Source organism: Populus trichocarpa, chromosome 3 (assembly GCF_000002775.5).
Source record: "Populus trichocarpa isolate Nisqually-1 chromosome 3, P.trichocarpa_v4.1, whole genome shotgun sequence".
NCBI classification, from domain to species: domain Eukaryota; kingdom Viridiplantae; phylum Streptophyta; class Magnoliopsida; order Malpighiales; family Salicaceae; genus Populus; species Populus trichocarpa.
This window is the reverse complement of record NC_037287.2, coordinates 8,742,005-8,764,419: the sequence shown is the minus strand read 5'-3', so window position 1 is coordinate 8,764,419 and position 22,415 is coordinate 8,742,005. Positions and strand designations below refer to the sequence as shown.

General features: G+C 33.5%; 2 protein-coding genes and 3 long non-coding RNA genes across 7 annotated transcripts; 2 read left to right on the top strand and 3 right to left on the bottom strand.

Annotated features, from left to right (window-relative positions):
• Positions 1-1,569: 1,569 nt before the first annotated feature.
• LOC7478366 (uncharacterized) lies at positions 1,570-2,180 on the bottom strand. The gene is made up of 2 exons (XR_002980862.2): positions 1,973-2,180; positions 1,570-1,872 (listed from the first exon to the last, which is right to left on the bottom strand). It is a non-coding gene; the product is annotated as an uncharacterized LOC7478366 (long non-coding RNA).
• LOC127905112 (uncharacterized) lies at positions 1,613-11,871 on the top strand. Its single transcript, XR_008058828.1, has 2 exons — positions 1,613-1,824; positions 11,670-11,871. It is a non-coding gene; the product is annotated as an uncharacterized LOC127905112 (long non-coding RNA).
• LOC112326874 (uncharacterized) lies at positions 11,402-12,110 on the bottom strand. The gene is made up of 2 exons (XR_002980863.2): positions 11,821-12,110; positions 11,402-11,714 (listed from the first exon to the last, which is right to left on the bottom strand). It is a non-coding gene; the product is annotated as an uncharacterized LOC112326874 (long non-coding RNA).
• Positions 12,111-14,470: 2,360 nt separating this feature from the next.
• LOC7475717 (polyubiquitin 11) lies at positions 14,471-18,956 on the bottom strand. Of its 3 annotated transcripts, none has more exons than XM_024596829.2 (8): positions 18,778-18,956; positions 17,379-17,806; positions 17,132-17,236; positions 16,112-16,353; positions 15,836-15,918; positions 15,515-15,626; positions 15,006-15,080; positions 14,471-14,899 (listed from the first exon to the last, which is right to left on the bottom strand). In XM_024596829.2, exons 2-8 carry the CDS (start codon positions 17,638-17,640, stop codon positions 14,723-14,725), a joined length of 1,056 nt encoding a protein of 351 aa, XP_024452597.1. In that variant the 5' UTR covers positions 17,641-17,806; positions 18,778-18,956; the 3' UTR covers positions 14,471-14,722. The 3 variants fall into 3 exon arrangements, with proteins under 3 accessions (XP_024452597.1, XP_024452599.1, XP_024452598.1); XM_024596831.2 differs by having other exon boundaries at positions 16,112-16,341; XM_024596830.2 differs by having other exon boundaries at positions 17,379-17,742.
• Positions 18,957-19,286: 330 nt separating this feature from the next.
• Positions 19,287-21,884, top strand: LOC7475719 (uncharacterized). Its single transcript, XM_024597311.2, has 3 exons — positions 19,287-19,357; positions 19,609-19,690; positions 20,215-21,884. The coding sequence occupies exon 3, from the start codon at positions 20,261-20,263 to the stop codon at positions 21,623-21,625; it is 1,365 nt and encodes a 454-aa protein (XP_024453079.2). The 5' UTR covers positions 19,287-19,357; positions 19,609-19,690; positions 20,215-20,260; the 3' UTR covers positions 21,626-21,884.
• Positions 21,885-22,415: the final 531 nt, after the last annotated feature.

The following is a 22,415-nucleotide window of genomic DNA, read 5'->3' as shown; positions in this document are numbered from 1 at the left end:
ACCATCATTCGATTCATCCCTTTTAGTTTCTTTATAATTTAATTATAATTGGTAAGGTGTCTCAAATGAACCTACAAATACTTTACTGTTTGCATCTGTAAAGCAATGAAACAACTAATTTCCTTGATAAACTGACTTGTCCCAATATTAACTCAAATATCTCAAGAGCTACTCTTATGGGCCCAACAACAAGCCTGGCTCCGTAATGAGAGTGCGCTATAAATAATATTGGGATGATATTGATAATAGGAGTGTATTTTGTTGCTTAACTTTTAATATTTTCTTAATTGAATGCCAATTGCTTCTAATATGTTGTTTTGGTATAACTACTCGATAAAATTTATGTTTTTCAAGCTATAACTAATGATATTTTACGAGTTATATTTTGAGTCATTAGTCAATATATTATATCATTAATCCGTATCTAAAAAAATCATCAATTATACTAATAATATAAATTAAATAGAACAAATCACTTTTCTAGAGAGATAAATTAATGTAATTATTCTTCTAGTAAGGATTAACATTCATATTGGTTTTAAATGAACTTTTCAATTAACCTTTTTTCTTTCAATGCAAGTCTCAAACTTAAATATGATTAATCTAACTTGTTGCATATTGAGATATTATCTCCTTATAAAAAGGTAAATCAAAATTGATACTAGAAAAGCCAAAAATTAGCAATACAAGTAGAAGATGATATATATATATATATATATATATATATATATATATATATATATATATATATGTTATTTTTCATTTCTATGGTAATAATTGGGTAATTATTATGATTAATTTAATTTAAAAAATAATATGTATGTTTACATAACTCATTTATTTAAAATTAAATAAATTTGATATTAAGAAATAATCACTTTAAAGTGAGAAACAAAATGGTATAATCAAACTCAAAATCTCTTTCCATTCCATTATTTCTACAACTCAAAATGTTTCTTCTAATCTTCTCATGTTGATAATGGTAAAAGTTAGAAATGACTTTAAAAAGAAAACTCACAATAATTACATTAATTTGACTATTTAAGAAAGTAATTGTTTCCATTTACTATTATTTGAATTTACAAATATAGACGGATGAGATATTAATTAATAACTCAATTTATTACTATTAATTATAACTTGAATATCAAAAAATTCCTTACAAGAACCAACCCCCCTAATTCTGCCCCGATATATAATTAAATTAAGATTAAATATAACTAACAATATGAAGAGCGAGAAAATATTTTCTATCCGAATTCTCTTTCATGATAAAAAGAAATACATACACAATTGTAAATCTAAAGCATTTCTATTCATTTGAAGGTCAAAATTCACCAACAATCATTTACAAATTAGTTTATTAGTAATCACTCACAATATTAGGATCATGGCACCCACCAATCAATTAAAGAGTCTTGATCTACATAGGTACCATGTGGTAATTTTTCCCTCCCAAACAAGAAACGTATATGTTTTTTGTTTTTTTTTTTTTGTTTTTTTGTTTTTTTTGCAGGACTTTCTAATATAAGATAATAAGTTGAGCCGTCGTTATGGAATAAATGACTCTTACTAAAATAAGGACATTGATTTATTGAAATTGACAGTGCATGATGATACAACATGGTTATGTCTCCACAAAGGAGTACAGAATACAGAATAACGAGAGTGATACTGATCCTTTCTATTCATATACTAATTTATTCCTGCAGTATACGTATATGAATATCATAAGCGAACGTAAATAGTTTCATGGAGACCCAGTTGTAGATTCAGTTTCAATAGGAGTAGAACAACATGGGCAGCAGGACCCTGGAGGTGGAGGTGAGCAGCATACACAAGCTGGACATATTGGCCGTCCAGACTGGAGACCTACACACACACACACAAGCGTAAGATCAATAAGAAATGACGTGTTGGTAATGAACAAGTAATGAATTCGAGAGAGAGCTGCGTTTAAGTAAATAATCACCTCGATGATTCAAACGGCCTGCTTCAGCTGATGGCAGTATCGGAGACAGTACCATAGCAAAGATGAAGAGGGTCACCAAAATAGACTTCAGAGAGTTACCTGTCATTTTTGCCTTAGTTATTGCTTACTGGTTGAATGAATAGATATGGTGTACATGATCTAGCTCTAAGCATGTGTTTATATAGGCTTGAGGATCTTGGACCACAGCATACATGTATGTCAAAAATGGTTGCGCGAAAACTTGTTTGAACAGCAAGTTTGGTTTCCCATTCGAGCTTCTTATTATTTATTATGTTGGCAACTTAAAGGCAGCTCGATCACTTGCGCCCAGTAGTATTATAGTTGGTGTGTTTTGAATTATGGTAACAGTGACGGTTCAAAGTTTTTTCGTTTAGAAATGCATTAAAATATTTTATTTTTTAAAAAAAATTATTTTTTACTTCAACACATCAAAATAATCTGAAAATATATATAAAAAATTAATTTTAAATAAATGTTTATTTGTGTATCTTAAAAATATTTTTTAAAAAAATTAAAATTTTTACAATTATTTTTGGAGTGGAAACGGATCACAAGAGAGAGTTTCATTTCTACTATTATTCTTGAATCGGCAAACAACGTAAATTCTAATTAATGCATGGATTCATAGCTGTACATGCAAGACTACAATTTTCTTTAGTCTCAGCCGCCTAATCTGACGCAATATAGAGCAGCCTGCTTGAATTTCTAAAATATTACGAGCTACACGAAAATTAGGGAAGGAAAAACCACAATTTCCTGCAAAAAGAGGCTTAAGCAACTTGAGAGGACAAGTAGATCAATTTCGAAGTCAGAAGTCTTATTAGCAAGCTATGATGAATTTCTCTATGATGAATTTCCACAGTCCAATCGGAAGCATGCATGTAATCACTGCTTGCTCATTCAATCAAAAGTGCTCATTCAAAAAAGTGATGTCAAATGATATTTCAAACACTCCTCTATATAGATAAAAGTAGAAAACTTTAATTTTTATTTAGGTGTAGTTAAAAATAGAATAAAACATTATAATTAATTTAAAATTATGTAGCACACTTGAATTAAATTTTTACAAGATAAAAGGAATCTTAAAAATCTTCCTCCTCTTGTACTTGCTGAAAAATAAAGAATAGCAGTCAAAAGTAAGAACATGCATGGATCACTTGGATTAGTAGAGCCCATAAATCAGCCACACTTGAATCATAATCCTATGATCCATGCATGCGCATTCTTAAATTTTTTTAATGTTTAACACTTTAGTTTGAAAAATAATAATCATAGATATCATTAGTACTAGTGAGCTTGTTGAAAATTCCCTAAGAATAGAATCTTGCCAAAGTTGCTGTAGTAAAAAATGTGTGAAATGCTGGGCATGGAAAACTAGAGCACATGTAAAACAACTCTTCAATTAGAATTGGGGACCTTTGATGTCTAAGGTTTATCTCTGCTGTAATCTCTTAATTGTTCATATATTTTAGAACTAGGAATCTAAGAAAAGACATGTTGAAAAATGTGCATGAAAGAATTACAAATTGTTATTAGTATAAACAACAAGTGCTTCCATGAAAAGGTTGTCATAACCCATTTTTGGGTTATTTCCCAATTCATATTTTTTTCTCTCTTCAAAAAAATAAAAAATAAAATAAAAAAATATTATAAAAAAATATATCAGTAAAAAAAAGATGCTAGAACGCTCAGAAAATGGTCAAAAATTGGTTGAGGAGGTTCAAAAATACAAAGATTAAAATTTGACAATATTTTATTGACTAATGAGAGCCCTATTGATAAAGAAAATTCAATTTGAGGAAGAAAAGTTCAAAATCAGATATTTATGGACTCAATTAAATTTTATTGAAGGTTTAATTGAATTTATGGAGGGTTTGATTGCTAGAAAAATTGATTTTGGAATTAATTTGGGCTTTAATTTGAAGAAATTAAAGTTCTGGAGTCAAATTATAATTTTTGAGAGTTAATTTGGTCAAATCAGGGGCTTAATTGCATAAATATTGAAGTTTGATGGTCAATTAGGGACTTAATTGAAGAAATCCGAAACCAAGGATCAAACTGGAAAAGACGCGTAAATAGGGGTTGTAATTAAAACCGGATCAGGGGTCAAATTGAAAAAATTAGAAGTTTATTTCTCAATTGAGGGTCAAATTGCACTAATTCGAGACCAAGGACCAATTTGGAAAATGCGGCCAACTTCAAGGCCGACGATTGAATTTGGCAGGGATGCAATTGAATTGATTTTTAAAATCAAAATTGCAATTGAGGACTTGATTGGAAAAATTACAAATTGAAGACTGATTTGGACTTTGACATAGGTTTAGCGCCTTTTTCCTTTTAAATGAAACGGCGCGTTTTGTGACTTTTGTCCAAAACGGCACTGTTCACGCAAAAAGAAAAGAAAAGGAAAAGACCCAAACGGTACTATTTTGAACGGCACTATGGGTCTTCTTCTTCCCCTGGACACGCGAAGCAGGGGAAGGAGAAGATTTTTCTTCCTCTGTTTTCCACCTCCATTTCTCTCTCAAAAAAACGCCGACTAACCCCACTTGCCCAAAAACAATTTCCACGTGTTGGAGGGGCAGTGGAGGGCGGCCACTGCCATATCCCTCCCCTGTTTTTGCCTATAAAAATAGGGGGGTAGAACAGACAAAAAAAAAAAGGACAAGTGAGAACGAAGGAGGAGGAGAGAAGAGAGAGAGTAGAAGAGAGGGGGAAGATCGAAAGAAAAAAAGAAAAAGAAGAAACCGAGAAAAGAATGAAAAACAGAGGAGAGAGAGAGAAGAAAGAAAACAGAGCCACTGCCACCACCGCAAACTGCCAGCGCCACAACCAGCGTCGCTGCCTGTCGGCTCCAGCAGCTCCGCCGACGACAGCCGCTCCGCCGACGACAGCAGCCACCGCAGGTCAGCCCTTCTCTCCTTCTTTTTTCTCCGGCTTGGTCCCTGCCACACCTCCACTGTTCACGTAGCATGTGAACAGTGGAGGGCATTGTTCACACGGGCTGGGTTGAGCCCAGCCCGTGCATTTGGGCTAGATTCGGCCCAACCCACAGAACTGGGCCGGATCCGGCCAAGTTAAAAAAAAAATTTTAAAATTTTAAATTTTATTTTCAAAATTTTGTGACTTTTTCTTCTTTTTCTATACGCCTTTTTTTTTAATATCAGTCTGTAATTTATTTTAAAAAAATACGAATCCGGTATTAAAATACCCGATTTTCGTCAAAACTTCCAAAAATACAAAAAAAATTGAAAAAAAGAAAAAAAAATGTTTTTGTGCATATGGCCAGGTGTCTCAAAGCTAAAAAATCATATTGTGTTTTTCATACACCAAAAAAAAATATTTTAGCATGTATTTTGGCTTTAATAACCAGTTTATTAAAGTCAAGAGAACATTGACCAAAATTTCAAAAACAACAAAAATTTTATTTTATTTTGTTTTAACATCAGGGATTACGAATTTATACGTAAAACGTATTCCCGATATTAAAAAGGTATTTTCGTTTGACAACATACAACAGTTAGGTTTTTACCCGATAAGATAAGGATCTCCTTACAAAGGAGGACTTTTCTTAAACCGTAGATAGACCGACAATTAGAAACCACAACAAGACTTTAGATTGTATCAGACAACAAAACAATGCAACTTACCTTAGGTAGGGCGTAGCTGGGGTGCTAATACCTTCCCTTTACGCAACCAGTCTCCGTACCCGATCTCTAAGACCAGTTAGGGTTCCTAGTGACTAGAATACTAGGTGGCGACTCCCATTCAAATTTTCTATTGATAAGAGACAAGAATTCCTTGTCTCTCCACATTTGTCAGATACCACTATACAGTTTTCCTGAGAGGGTGAACGATCGTCGCAACGCCGCACACGTGCGACATAATGGCGACTCCACTGGGGACCTTGTGAACTAAGCATTGTTTTGCCTGCTTTTTGTGTTTGGTTTTTATGTTTATTGTTAATATGCATTTTCGTTTGTTATTTGCTTCCACGCTTTAAATTCTGTACATATTTGTTCATGCATTGTATAGAATTCTTTGAAAAAGTATTTGACATGTTATCGGTGAAGTGTTTGATGAATGTCAATGATACGATAGCTAAAAATAATTATTAGTAGAGAAAGAAGGTGTCTAATTTGCATTGAATGTGGTGCTTGTATGGACTTTCGACCACTAGCTAGAAAAGGTGGTGTCAGCTTGTATAAAATATGTACTTTTAGAGAATATAACAGTTAATCATAAATAAAAAATTTATGTGTGATGGGCAGTGTGCAAAGCTTGTGTTCTGACTCATCGGGAATTAAAAAGATATTTAGGTGTGTGTGTGTAATGGACAATCTACGTGGTGAATAAGAAGAGGTAAACAACATGAGATAAAGGTGGAGAGGAAGGATGTAGGCAGGAAAGGGTAAGGCAAAAAATAAATGAGTGGTTGTTTGGGTTTATTTGGGTTTCGACCCAAACAACCACATAAAAAGTGAGTGGCCATTTGAGCCATATCCCAAACATACACAAAAAGTGCATGCATATTTGGATTTTGACCTAAACATCAAATACTATTTTTTTTTAATGTGTGGTATGTGCATTACAAGTATTAGGTGAGTGGGCGCATTATTATTTTTAGACAATGTATCTGGCTCACTTGATATTTTTGGTGGTCTTTTACATTTAAACAGGTTAGTCTTGTGGATATCTTTATAATAAATTAGATGTGATAAAATTAAATATCCAGTATGTTATTTTATCGAAAACCGTCTCTCTTTTTTTTCATGCCAAGTCAGCCTTGTAAAAGAAATATCGTGCCGAATTGATGTGAGAGGTGAAATAAAATGATCGAAGATGAAGGAAAGTGAAAGATATATTTTTTGTGCATGGTGTGGAAGTGCAAGTGAAATGCAAATGTTTTTGTTGTTTCAGTTTTTTGGCCCAGATGGAGTAGTTTTTTTTCCACTCTATATGCTTTTATTTTCTCCGTTTAGGTTATTGTTCTTTTAAACAACATCTTCAAAAAATATTGCAATTATAATAATAAGAAATATATTGAATAACTGCTACTCATGATAATGTTTAATCATATATATATATATTACCCACAGAATAAAAACACATGAAATTTAACAGCATTTGTTTATTATTATTATAGGCATATGATTTAGTGGGCCTATGAGTAGGATTACCAGTAGTAACTCAGATTTGAACTTGTAGTTTATTTCTTTCCATGCACACGCAAAAAAACAATGAAAAAAAGAAACTATAGAATTAAGGGAGGGAAGGGTTGGAACAAAAAGGAGTTCATTTGTTTGTAGACTTTCTAATGCACTCTTAATTTTTTTTTTTTTGCCAAAATTGACAAAAATCAGAACTAATTGTCATTTTATTGTGATATTGTTTTCTCTGAAGAAGATCAACTAAGCTAAAATCTTGCTTGATTTTTATATCAATAAAATAAATGCCAACCAGTAACTTTTTATTTTATTTTATGGAAGACAAGAATTTTATTAACTCATTTAGCGAAGAAAAACATGGCTAAACAAAGAAGAAAAGTAACAAAAAATAACTCAAAAAAATTACAAACTACATATGAACCAAACAAACTTAACTCACTTCATTGTTAAGTTAATAAAGTAGACAAGTCAAGCAAAATATAAATTCATGAAAGAAAATTATAACCATGCAACTAATTCAATTTTTCGGTGAACTTGGTCAAATTATCCGCTACTTGGTTATTTTCTCTGTGAACATATGTAAAATTCTCAGAAAAAAAAAAGCTTTAAAAACAATTGTTGGAGATGTTATTGTTATATATGACAAAATTAGCATGTTATATATTATGCTTAACCAGCCAAGAGCGCTTCCATCTCAACTTTAGAGACAATAATGGATACTAGTGCCAACCAGTAACTTTCAAGCAAGTTAATTGTCAACTAGAGATCAATCTGATGGTAAATGAGTCAAGGTTATGTTTTGAATGACAATGTTTGGAATCCTCTTCATCTTTACAAAAATAAAAGAAAAGAATGCTTTTTTTTTATTAGAAGCCAAGAGACTAAATGTTTTAAGCACCAAAATGGAGAACAAAAGCTAGCTGCAGATGGATAGAAGAAGCCAAGAAAACAGGCTATAACAGCTGAAACAGAAGCACAAAACGCACTACTCAAAAGAGAGGACTTCAAGCCATCAATGCTATCAACTCAAAGATTAGCCCATCAGCATACAGGTGATGAGACACAAGCTAAAAGCATGTCGAAAACTGCTTGCTTAAGATGAAGGAAGTTTGATATAGAGTTATAGAGCGTAGAAAACCAAAATTAAAAGGTTCGAGCAACCAAATGTTCAAAAGATGGCCACCTTGCTTTGCTAATTAATCAACCACTACATTCCTTCTATAAGGACATGAACAAACACAACACTTCAAAAGAGTGATGAAGAGGTCAATAGAGGCAAAAATCAAGGAGAAGAAATGGGGCTAATTTTAATAAATTAACAATATGTAATGATGTCGGGATGGTAGGAAAATTGCAAAGGGACATGTAACACACAAAAACAAATGATAGTGTTTCACCCACCACCTAAGGTAAAAAATCTAAGAGATAGAGATGCGAATAAACTCACTATTTTAAATATACAAATCACTCACCACTTTAAAAATATAGAGTTAGAGGGAATAAGTCCATCACTCACAAAGTAGTTACAAAACTTGTTAGATTGCCAAAAGATCAAGTCAAAGATTTTTCAATTCAAATTATGCCAAAATTCTGGATACATGATCTGATTCAACATTATATGCTTGGAACAATCATCCAAGGCTAGAGAAACACTAAAATAACATTATTAAAATCCAAATAAATGCGTTGTTTTTTTCTTCTACACTGCTGAAATGGCACGAGAGAGGAGAAAGGAGAGAGGAAAAGCCACTAAGAACACATAGACTCTGATTTTGATGTATTTAATATCATTAAGAAAATATCAATGAGACAAACCTTATGAGACCTCAAAATATCACTAAAAGTGGCTAGAGTGGGCTGCAAGTGTCACCCAAAAACAGTGGTGCACCCACTCGTCACACAACTTCTACTTCTCTTTTTGTCCACCAATAGAGTGTTCATTATGCACACATCGAAATATTTTTTTACCGCACCACCCACACAATATTTTTTATGATCAACTGATGTATTCTCTACAAGTATACACTTTTTCTAGCTAACGGTTGACAATGAAAACATGAATCACTTTCCATACAAATCAACAACCTACTTCCTTAACCAATGATTATTTTTAGCTAACAAGTTGTTGACATCCACCAACCTTTTCACCAATAACAATGAAGGCACTACAACCAATAATGAGCACCAATGTTTTTATCAATTGTGAAACTATCGACATCTCGAGGTGAGCATGACCAATGTCTATAAAAACCTTGGGTCATCAAGTAAAAACAAGGGACAATTTTCACAACTTACTATATTTTCTCTCATAAACATATTGATTTAAGTATTGGAGAGTCTTTCATTCCATGATGGACTTATTTTTTCAAGAACAATCAAGCCTATAAGCAAGCTCACATATGTTGGCCTAGGCATAAGCCCACACATTTTGATCCAAGATCGCAGTTAGTAGAAAACCAAATTTCTATGTGAAGTTTTTTCAAGCTTTCATGAACTTAGAAATTAAAATCCAATAAATAATTACATATAATTTATTGAATTCTTGGATTTAAATTTTAGATCGTAAGAAAATTTATTAGATTTTTTTTAATCTATCAAGTCAAAGTGAAGATGCATCTTTTCAAAAGAAAACTTTTTTTTAATTAACAAGTTTATATGAAGATGTTTTTGTAGTCAAATAAAAAAAAGAAATCATACTATTTAACGAAGTAGATAATTCTTAATATACTATTTTTAGGTTTGTCTATGAGAAATAATCATTCTCTTTTAGGTTTCTTCTAGCTGGGGTTTAGCTATGAGGAACCACCATTCCCTTTTAGTTTCTTTATAATTTAATTATAATTGGTAAGGTGTCTCAAATGAACCTATAGATACTCTACTGTTTGCACCTATAAAGCAATGAAACGACTAACTTCCTTGATAAACTGACTTGTCCCAATATGAACTCAAATATCTCAAGAGCTACCTCTATGGGTCCAACAACAAGCCTAGCTCTGTCATGAGAGTGCGCTATAAATAATGGGATGATATTGATAATAGGAGTATATTTTGTTGCTCAACTTTTAATATTTTTTTAATTGAATACTAATTGCTTTTAATATCTTGTTTTGGTACAACTGCTTGATAAAATTTATGATTTTCAAGCTATAACTAATGATATTTTATGAGTTATATTTTGAGTCATTAGCTAATATATTGTATCATTAATTCGTATCTAAAAACAATAAGTAATTATGTTCAACTTTCTATCTGCAACTTAAATGAATTAATATAATTATTTTTTTAGTAAGGATTAACATTCATATTTGTTTTAAATGAATTTTTCAATTAACTTTTTTTTTTCATTGCAAGTCTCAAACTTAAATATGATTAATCTAACTTGTTGTATATTGAGATATTATCTCCTTGATATTTTTCTTTAAATGTTATTTTTCATTTTTATGGTAATAATTGATTCCAACTAAAAATCTAAATTGTTAAAGGGGGCTGGAGAAAAAGATTCCTTACAAGAACCAACCCCCTTAATTTGTAATGATTGTCAAAAATATTGCAGTCTTTTTTACACCCAATCAAGGCATCGCACCATGCAGGAATAACTTTCACCTGTGCTTTTGGATATTTAATTATTATCAAACACCCACTAAAATTAGAATTTCAAATATAAAATCTTAATATAAAAGTCACATTTTCTTAACGGACTTGCAATGCCTTTTCACGTCCTCACTCAAAATTTCAATCACGTCCTTTTCACGTATTCATTCAAAATTCTGAATTACACCATTGATTTTCTGTAAAAAAAAGAAAAAAAAGAAGCATATTCTTGATGCTCTTATAAAAGAGAAAATAAATTGATTATTAATGATTCGTGTGACATTGAGTGCGTGCTTGTGACCCGGCACAAAACAATACTTTTGATTGGGTGTAAAAAAGACTGCAAAATAATTAAATTAAGATTAAATCTAACTAGCAATATGAATAGCGAGAAAATATCTTCTATCCGAATTCTCTTTCATGATAAAAAGAAATACATACACAATCATTACAAATTAGTTTATTAGTAATCACTCACAATATTAGGATCATGGCACCCACCAATCAATTAAAGAGTTTTTCCCCCCCAAACAAGAAACGTATATGTTTTTTTTTTGCAGGACTTTCTAACATAAGATAATAAGTTGAGCATCGCTATTATTAAGAAAAAAAAAAAAAGGTTTAACCGTCGTTAGGGTTTAAATGACTCTTACTAAAATAATTAAGGACGTTGATTTATTGAAATTGCCAGTGCATGATGATACAACATGGATATATATGTCTCCACAAAGGAGTACACAATACAGAATAACGAGAGTGATACTGATCCTTTCTATTCATATATATACTAATTTATTCCTGCAGTATACGTGTATGAATATCATAAGCGAACGTAAATAGTTTCATGGAGACCCAGTTGTAGATTCAGGGTTCTATAGGAGTAGAACAACATGGGCAGCAGGACCCTGGAGGTGGAGGTGAGCAGCATACACAAGTTGGACATATTGGTCCAGATTGGAGACCTACACACACACACACACACACAAGCGTAAGATCAATAATAAATGAGGTGTTGGTAATGAACAAGAAATGAATTCGAGAGAGAACTACGTTTAAGTAAATAATCACCTCGATAATTCAAACGGCCTGCTTCAGCAGATGGCAGTATCGGAGACAGTACCATAGCAAAGATGAAGAGGGTCACCATAATAGACTTCAGAGAGTTACCTGTCATTTTTGCCTTAGTTATTGCGTACTGCTTGAATGAATAGATATGGTGTACATGATCTAGCTCTAAGCATGTGTTTATATAGGCTTGAGGATCCTGGACCACAGCATACATGTCAAAAATGGTTGCGCGAAAACTTGTTTGAACAGCAAGTTTGGTTTCCCATTCTAGCTTCTTATTATTTATTATGTTGGCAACTTGAAGGCAGCTCGATCATTTACGTCCAGTAGTATTTTAGTTGGTGTGTTTTGGATTGTAGTAGCTATAAAGTTTTGTTTTGTTTAGAAATGTATTAAAATAAATTTTTTTTTTTTAAAAAAATTATTTTTTACTTCAACACATCAAAACAATCTGAAAAAATATATAAAAAATTAATTTTAAATAAATGTTTATTTGTGTATCTTAAAAATATTTTTTAAAAAAATTAAAATTTTTACAATTATTTTTGGAGTGGAAACGGATCACAAGAGAGAGTTTCATTTCTACTATTATTCTTGAATCGGCAAACAACGTAAATTCTAATGCATGGATTCATAGCTGTACATGCAAGACTACAATTTTCTTTAGTCTCAGCCGCCTAATCTGACGCAATATAGAGCAGCCTGCTTGAATTTCTAAAATATTACGAGCTACACGAAAATTAGGGAAGGAAAAACCACAAATTCCTGCAAAAAGAGGCTTAAGCAACTTGAGAGGACAAGTAGATCAATTTCGAAGTCAGAAGTCTTATTAGCACAGTCGTAACAAAATTAGCTTCTCTATATATGATGAATTTCCACAGTCCAATCCATCGTCTATATTATATAATAGATAAAATATGGATCATAGAACTTATCATATTATCATACGTGTCAATCCATTTTTTTTTCTCAACCACCATCAACTCAGTTTTATTGTTTAGGATTGCAAACACTCCTCCTCTATATAGATAAAAGTAGAAAACTTTAATTTTTATTTAGGTGTAGTTAAAAATAGAATAAAACATTATAATTAATTTAAAATTATGTAGTATACTTCAATTAAATTTTTACAAGATAAAAGGAATCTTAAAAATCTTCCTCCTCTTGCACTTAATTAATGAACTACGTGTATGTGTGTGTGTATAAAGTTTTATGCCAATCTTAACGAGCTACCCACATAATAAAAATACATGAAATTTTTTGAGTTTTTTTCCACGATCTCACGTTCATAATAAGTGGCTTGTTATACTTGTTTGTATAATCATGTGTGCATGTTACTTCTTTTATATGTGACAATAACCCTTATTTTTTAAGTTTATTTTAATTAATTCAATTATCATATAGTTATAATATAACTCTCTCTATCTATTTCCCATAAAAACTTATAATATAACACTAGTAATGGAATAACTCTCTTTATCTATTTCCCATAAAAACTTATAATACAACTCTAGTAATGGACAGTTCATGAGAAAGTTTACTGCTGGACAAGCGCTCTCAGAGCGAAGATTTACCCTGTGCAGCCATAAATTACCAAAAAGGGGAGCGGCTGCTTTACGCAGGTTCGATTTTTACTGTTTTAAGTGTTTTGTCTCGTATTTCTTAGAAGAGAAGATACAAATGTGGTTTCTTCAAAATGTCATCAAGCAACACGATGGAAGGCCTGCTCTACAAAGGAAAACAAAATTGATAAAGTGTCTGTTTGGTATTGCGGTAGCTGTTGTGGTTGTGGTTTGAAAAAAGTTGTTTTATAAAAAGTACTTTTAATTGAGGTTGGTTTGAAAAAATAGGTGTTTGGTTAAAACTGTGGTTGAAATTGAGGTTGAAATAGTTTAATATGTTTGGTTAAGAATGCTTTTGAAATTAAGGTTATAAAATAATTTACAAATATATATTAATATTGATGGTTTACATTTAAATATTGTAGAATTAATTATTCCTATTACATCATGAAATAAATAATACTTTATATAAAATATTTTTTATTATTCTATTAAATAATTTATAATTCTATTACGTACAAAATTCATTCGATAAGAACTATAGTTTTTATACGTGTAATAAAATTAGATAAAATATTATCTGGTATAAAATTGATATTACAGTGCGAGTAAATTTAATTCACTTTACACTAATTTTTTGAAAAAAAAAAATTGTTAACATCATAGTGCAAGTGAATTTAATTTAATCTAAATTAGTTTTTTTTAAAAAAAATATATTAAAAAACTTAACACAATTGAAAAAAAAAAAAAAACTGTCCACGTGAACAGTGCAAGTGAATTGCACTGTTCACGTGAACAGTGCAATTCACGAACAATGCAGTGAATTGCTGCTAATTGCACTGTACAGTGCAATTAGCATGCACAGTAAACACAAAGCAGCAAAATGCTGCTTCTTCTTTTCTGCGTCACAGACGCAAAAAACATGTGGGGTCCATACACAGTAAACTGTGTATGGATTGTTACCAAACGGCTGCAGACTGTGTTTTAATTAAAACGCAGCTGCAGCCGCGTAAACAAACGGACCCAAAAGGTACAGTAGTAAATACGATCAAGCCTGTGGTGTAATATTTCTCTTGCACACATTCATCAGAAAAACCAGGTTTGTCTTCAAAAACCTGACATATGCTTCTCCTCATAAAAGAAATTTCCGAATTATCTTTGTGCTCCCTGGAAAATGCTTATAGTAGTTCCCTCATAATGTCAAGCGATTCAATGTCCACTGGACAAACAAAGAGATTGTCCAGCTACTCTACAGTGGAATTGATAGCCCTTAATTCTAGGACATCATCAACTGTCAAATGTTGTCAAAAAGGCAACCAATATAGGCTTGAATAATGCCATCACTCACTCATGCCATCAATTCCTTCAATATCACTAAGTCCATCAGACGCTTCCTCCTCTTTGCTGTCTTGATCAGTTTCCATGGCATCTTCAGATTCCTTGTCATCACTTTCATCATTGTCCTCGTAAATTACAGGAGTTACTGTGTGATTTTCATCTGATGCATCATCAACAACCTGTTTGCAGGAGAAAAGGAAAAACAAAGAAAGAAACAAATGATCACGTTGTCCATAAATCAAGCTGCATTAGCCACTATCTGCATAATACCGCACAAAAACATACCCCAGCGTAGAGAAAGTCTATGCAACTTGACAATTGAAGAGCTGACTGGAAAGTTGACACTCGGGATTCAATGAGCTGAATAAAACCAACATGCTTCAAATTAACACTTTAAGAGGAATTATATAGTGATCATCCAATTATATTCAATAGCACGTAATAATGCAAGCATCACCACGTCAAAAAGATGTTAGATACACCATAATCTGCATTGAAATTCTAAATGGAGGATTCAATTATGACTAAGTAAATGGAACTCAACACTCCATCAGTAAAGAATAGTCTAATATCTGCATTGAAATTTTAAGGAAAGCCAATATCTGATTGTCTCAACTATATAACAAATGAAAAACAACTCGATAATCAAGGAAGGGACAAATAATTGGTTGAAATACAAAAGGAAGTTCAAAGAGTGTGGATGGGCATGAATTTACAGATGAAAAAGATTTTTTTTGTTTTTTTTGCTATGCATCACCATCAGAGTCTTTCCAGGGTGAAGTTCTCATTTTCACCTGATATAAGGAATTCAAAGCATGTAAAGAAGATTCCTGAGACATTATTCCAGTTGAATGTTGAAGAAGTAAACTTCTTAGCCAAGGAAGAGCACACGCCAAGATTGCACCCCTGGAACAAAAACATATTACATAAGACCTGACAATAAGATATTTTTGGTTCAAATCCAACAGTACTTTTCTGTCCCCCCTTTAAGAATTGTAAGATTAAAGAGAGAAGTTCAATAAAATCCACAAACTAAATACAAATTTGAAAGATTCATGGACAGATAGACTGCCAGATTCACCAGATACAACTTGATAAGACAAATAATTATCCACCTGGAGTGAATTATGGATAGAAGAGACTGTAAGAGCTTGAGCACATCAGATGGATTGAGCAGTGAGATTGAATTTGCAATAACCTGTAAACAGAAAATCTCCAAGTTATGTACCAGTACATTTTGTTTCTTGATAAAAACCTGCTTATTGAAAACAAATGTGAAAAGAAGTGAGCACCCAACTTTTTGGTGAGCATAATAGCAATTGGTTTCACACTAAAGTAAACCTCCTGTAGGTGAAGTTCAGCATTAACATATCTAAAGCGGAGAAAACAACCTTCTCATCTTGGGTGTATAAGCAATCTAATAGAAGAGCACGATCATCAGCACGCAATGCTTGCTTAAGAAGAATGTTAACAGAGTCAGCACTTGGAGGCTTTGCATGAGGAGGTGATTCTTCTATCTCAAGGCTGTTGGTTTTGCCATTATCTTGTAGAGTTATACTAGCAAGTTTTTCACCCATGGTCGGCTCATTGACATCATACTCAACAAGGACTCCATCAGTAGCTGCACCATGATCTATATCAGTTAAGTGAATGTGTGAGCATACATTAGATTTCAATCCAGTAATAACAAAATTAGTTGTCAGGCATTTGCGTCACACTAACACTCCTGGTGGTTCCAACGAATAGGATAAAACACTAGCAGGAGCTGAATGTAAGTATTTGACTAGAATTGACATTGTCAACTTCCACGCATGTAAGACTGTGAAAATAAATATTGGGAGGGTTCAACTCCTTTCTTCTTGCTAGAATTACATGCTTGATCACCACCACCACAGTGAAGGCAGAGTGATATGAGTTACAAGGCTAATTTCAACATTGGAGTAGATAAGAAAACTTGAGAACCTAATCCCACAATAATCCTCTTTCTCCAAATATTTTTCATTGACTATTAAATTGCTATCTAGTTCATAAAACCTGTCTTCAGTCAAAGCTAATGGCCCTCATTGAAAAGTACCTATCCCTAATATCTTCTATTACAGTGAATCCTCTTTCTACAATCAGAGCCAAAATAAATAAAAAAGAAAAAGAAATGAAGCTGTATGATAGTAGGACTACCGGGCTAACCATTACCTCAAAATTGTATATTATCTGCTTCTAATTAAGTAAATGAAACTTAAACTAAATCCAATTGCATAAACAGAGGACCTGTCATCTTATCGAGTCATAATATTTGTCTTTCAAATGCTAAACATAATAAGCCATGTATTTTGTAAGTTATGCAAAGGAATTGCAGACAACGCAAACAAGGAACAGTAAGTAGAATTAAAAATCAACTATATGACAATCCATACCAGTATCAATTGTGTCTCCCACATCAGACGCAGCACGTTTCTTCTTCTTTGATTTTTTAGCTTTAGTCGAGGCAACTGCTGCTTCTGATTCTACATTTTGGACATCTACAACACAGTTTCCTCATATTATAATAACACTGCTTCTGATTCTACATTTTGGACATCTACAACACAGTTTCCTCATATTATAATAACACGAAACACCAAGAATAAACAATTTTAAGAGTTTCCTATGAAATGATGTTACCTAACTGTTTTGGTGCAGCAGCAACATCATCAACCTGGAGCAGAGTAAACTTGAGGGGCTTTGTTTTCTTCTTCTTGTGGATGCTGAAGTCAGCAAGGATTTGGCCATCTTCCAGCTGTTTTCCTGCAAAGATTAGGCATTGCTGGTCTGGTGGGATGTCTTCCTCATCTTTGATTTTGGCCTTTACACAGTCCACGGTGTCTGAAGACTCCATCCCCAGTGTTAGGGTCTTTCCTGTTACCATTTTCACCAAAATCTGCATTTTTCCCCGGTTTTTTATGCTAGCAGGGAGGCAACAGAATACGAGAAAAGGATTCTCCAGCTACAGTTCACCAGTTCACTGCTGGTTCAGTGCAGCTTCAGCCTATTTAATTTTTCAACCGTATAGGACTTGTAAAACTTCGAGAGAGAGAAGTTTGCAATAGCACCTAAATTTAAACAAGTCATCAAACTTCTAAACATCCAAATTTCTAAAGTTCAAATACAAAACATACACAAATAAGTGAAATAACACAGGTTTAATGAAAAATTAAAGCATGAAACAACACTTGACCATGCAATTTAATGCTAAATGTCCAAACATTACATTGCCATCAACATAGGCTACAAAAGGAAAAGTGAACTAAAGTAGCAACCTCCATTCCACTGTTTGATGTCATGAATCCTGCAATTCTACAGGAGTTGGCATTCATATTAGAGGTGAGGTTCATTATTTTTCTGTTTCCAATGTGAATTGGAAGCTCCAAAAAGTTTAATAGTTATTCTACGCTTTAAATAATGGTCTATATCACAATATTGAGTACACAAGTGCAGCACGAGCACCCATTTCCCTGCTCCAATTCCAGGATTAATCTATGAAAAAGATTAATAACTACAAATTCCACCTGACTATAACAATCAGCATACATGAGAAATAATCCTAATTTAGGAAATTGGATTACAAAATACTAATATAGTTCCAGAAAAACTACCGGCTATGAATACATTAGTCCTATTTAATAGAATCTCAAATAACTCTTCCATGAATACATTACCAGCTATGCCATTACACCAATCCCATTTTTAGCACTACTGGAAAATCAACTCAAAGATTGGTAAACTTGGTCAGCAATGGAATTTGATTGAACCCATTCTAATTCTAGTGAGCACTAAAGATGAAGAAAGCCCAAAATGGGAATATATCTTGATGAGTTTGCTTGCTAGTTAACATAAACTGGCGATACATCAAAAAAGATATTGAACAGAATTAATTTAGTATTGACTTTATTCATGCTTGGAATGCAGCCGAGGGAAACCTTTGCAACATGTTTTCATAGTTTTGATTACTTTTTTTTTCTTAAGGGGAAAAAAAGGCTTCTTGACTAGCATAAGAAACTAGACACTATGAACTAGTAAGTACCTCAGCAAGCAGAAGAAAAATTCTTCAAGCAATCCTTCAAAAATGTCTTCACGTACGAAAATCTAACAAGGAAATTATTTTCCCGATCGTGATCTTTCTTGATGAATTATGAACAATTAAATGGGATGTTTTCTTTTTCTCTTTTTTTTTTAATTTCTTAGGGAGCGGCCAAAGTTAAGTTAGCTGAGTTGAAATTAGGTTTTTCAGGTGCTCAAACGACGTCGTTTTCAATCATTCAATTTAAATTGCCTTTCTATTTTATTTCATTCTTTGAGTCGGAATCGGATTCAACATTTTCAAACAGTCCAGATTGACACAAACACAAACACAAAGATAGACAGTTGTGTCACGGAATGGGCTTTGGGCGTAAGACTAATAATCCAAACACTCAAAATTTTGTTTGGGCCTTTGCTATTACCGACCACATCGAGGGTTCTTGCACCGACCTTAGATCAAAAAAAAAAAAAAAAGAAGCTGGTAACTTGTTGTGCTATAAATATATACAAGGACCTCATTCGTAACGATCAAGCCGTGTTGTACTCTTATTTGATAAGCCAAACCGTCTCTCTCGGATCTTCAGGTGACTTAGACTTCCTCTTTCAACTGAACTAGTTATTATCTTGTTGCGTGTCTATGATGTGGTTTGCTTGATGAAATTCTCATCTCGTATTCCTGCCTGTTACTTTTGATGCCATGCATTCCTCACTCGTGGTGTTTGTGCATGTTCAGAGGGATCACAAGCTTCTCTCCGGGCTCCAAGTTGTCGCTATTAAATCTATAAATCTTGTGGTTTTTGTATCAGTAAAATTGTCTTTTCTTTTATTGTTTCAGTTGAGCTGACTTGGGTCTCTGCTGCTTCTCACATCTGCTTAGAGTTGGTTGGCTTGTTCGAAGAAAATCGATCAACTGCTTGGTATGTAATTTATGCCACCTTTTTTAATGATATTTGAGATTCTATTTATCCAGTATTTGTTGCTTATTTGTTAGTGCATCTGACTTGCTGTTGAAAACTTGCCACAAAAGATATATAATGGGGTATGTTTCAAGTAATTCCAGAAAAATCAATTTTAAAAAGATGTAATGTGTTCGCAAGGACAAAGAATATGTTGTCGTTGTGTTTCTCCTTTGGACTATAGTTTTGGGTAATGATTGTTCTATTCGACACTTTATACAGGACATTAATAGTGATGAACACATTCATGAAATCTACAAGGTTAACAAATAATATTTGCTAACACAAGGAATGTGACTTCCTGCTTTATGTTTGTAGGACCATTGCTTTCTTTGTTGTGTTATTTGGGTAAATAAATGGTTTCTTGGATTTGATGACTATTTTCTTCGAGTTACATTTTATTTTGTACTGTTTTATTGTTGCTTTTCACATGTTTAAAGCTAAACTCAATTCACTGATTACATGATTTTCGTGTGATTATCAAGGGATCATATTCTTTTTAAGAGAAAGGTGAATTCGAAGTTTCTGAAAATGCCAAGGGATAGAAGAGTCCATCGCTTGTCTTCTGATCGGTCTAGATCGTCGCCTTACCCTAGGAGTTCAAAAAATTCTGAGCAATTCAAAACCCAAAGCTCATTGGGGTCGGATGAGAATATCCAAAAATGGGGGAATGTCAGGTGCCCCGTCTCTGTGGACCATCCACGCGATAAAGGTGACGATCCCGAGAGGTCATTGCGATCGACCAAAGATGTCAAAGAATGGGAAGAAATTAGGTGCCCCATTTGCATGGAACATCCCCACAATGCTGTTCTCTTACAATGTTCTTCCTTTGGCAAAGGCTGCCGGCCTCACATGTGCAATACTAGCTATCGCCACTCAAATTGCCTTGACCAATTCCGCAAGTCTAATGTGTCATCTCCATCCGTGGAAATTTTGCATGAAATTCCTTCTGTTTCCAATAGAACAGGGGGAGAATTGCAATTGCTTGGGCAAACTGGGCATAAAGAGAGTGAGCCGCAGCCTAAGCTTTGGTGCCCTCTGTGTCGAGGACAAATCTATGGATGGACTGTTGTAAAGCCTGCACGAGAATTCATGAATTCCAAGGTACGGAGTTGTTCTTGGGAGACTTGTGATTTTAGTGGGAGTTATTCAGAACTTAGAAAGCACGCAAGGTCTGACCATCCTTTCATCCGCCCATCAGAGGTGGACATCCAACGACAACATGACTGGGCCAACTTTGAGTATGAAAGAGATGTCGCGGACATTGTTGCTACGCTCGGTTTAACAAGAGAGGAACAAGAGGAGCTTGGTAGAGATTTTGACGACCTCCCTGCTATGGTCAGCCCAAATGAAGAAGAAGATGAGGAGAATGAAGACAGGAATAGAGGAGATTCTTATCGGGTTAGGAGAACTTCAAACCGAAATGACCGTCCTGTTGTACTCCTCCGTTTTGAACTTGAGATGTCGCCAGAAGACCATGATATGGAGACTAGCCATAACAGTAGACAAACCAACAATTTCAGATGGAACAGAAACATGTCACCGGTACCAGCACGCTATGAAAGGGGGGCTAGTTATGCTAATAGACGAACCAACAACAATTTTAGACGGAACAACAGTTCTAGGAGTAATAATATTCCAGAGAGGATGCTGCATGGTCTGAACAGCCATAGTTATCCCAACAGACGAACCAACAATACTAGATGGAACAACAGTTCTAGGAATAACGATCCAGAGCGGATGCGACATGGTCTAAATAGCTATAGGCAGAATGATGGTTTCAGTAGAAATGGTAACTTTAGAGGGAACGGTAATTTTTGGAGTAATCGCACGGAGAGAAACGAGCGCAGGCGGAGTGACAGTTTCAGGCGCAGACCGTCAGAGAGGACGCCCTGAACTTTAAGACAAAATAGCAAAATCCGTTGGAGAGAAGGCAATATAGGCTGAACGACGACAACAACTTTAACCGTAGTCTGTGGAGCGATGACAGTGGAGACGGGCGACACGCAGTGAAGAATTGAGTACTGGATGTTGATAATTTTGTCTTTCAAAAGTCTTTTGTGCTGATAATATAACATATTCTGAGTTTTTACAATCTTTCTATTCTGTTGTGAAACATTTGAATGCATGTTGAAGGAAGATTTTAGGTCCCAAACCAGCAGTGGTTCACACAAGCAGTACTCCTTTGCTCTTAAAAAAATGGGCTCATAGTACAACAGTAGTAGCTTTTCCTGACTGACAGGATTAGGCCATCTCTATTTTTAGTAAAGATTGTCCTAACAAGATTTCAAGAATGAGACTCCCAGAACATGGTATTTAATGATAAATAAAATGAATTTATTTATATTAAAAATAAAAATACATGAGCCAGCGGTTAAGCTTGCAAGCGTTGGCCCATTCTAAAAAACTACAATAAACAAATTGATATATTGGGATAATTTTCAACATTTGCGAGTAACGAAAATGAATAAAATCAAAGAAACAATTACTTTAAACCTCACCTCTTATAGTTTAAATTAGTTCAATCGCTAGCTGTGAGTTATAAATTTTTTTTAAAAAAAAATATTAGGTATATGGACTGCTTCAATATATTTTTCACATAAAAAAATTCAAAATGTAAATTAAAAAATCTATGCAAGTATTTAATTAAATAAATTGATAATCATTTATGTAAATATAAAAAAAA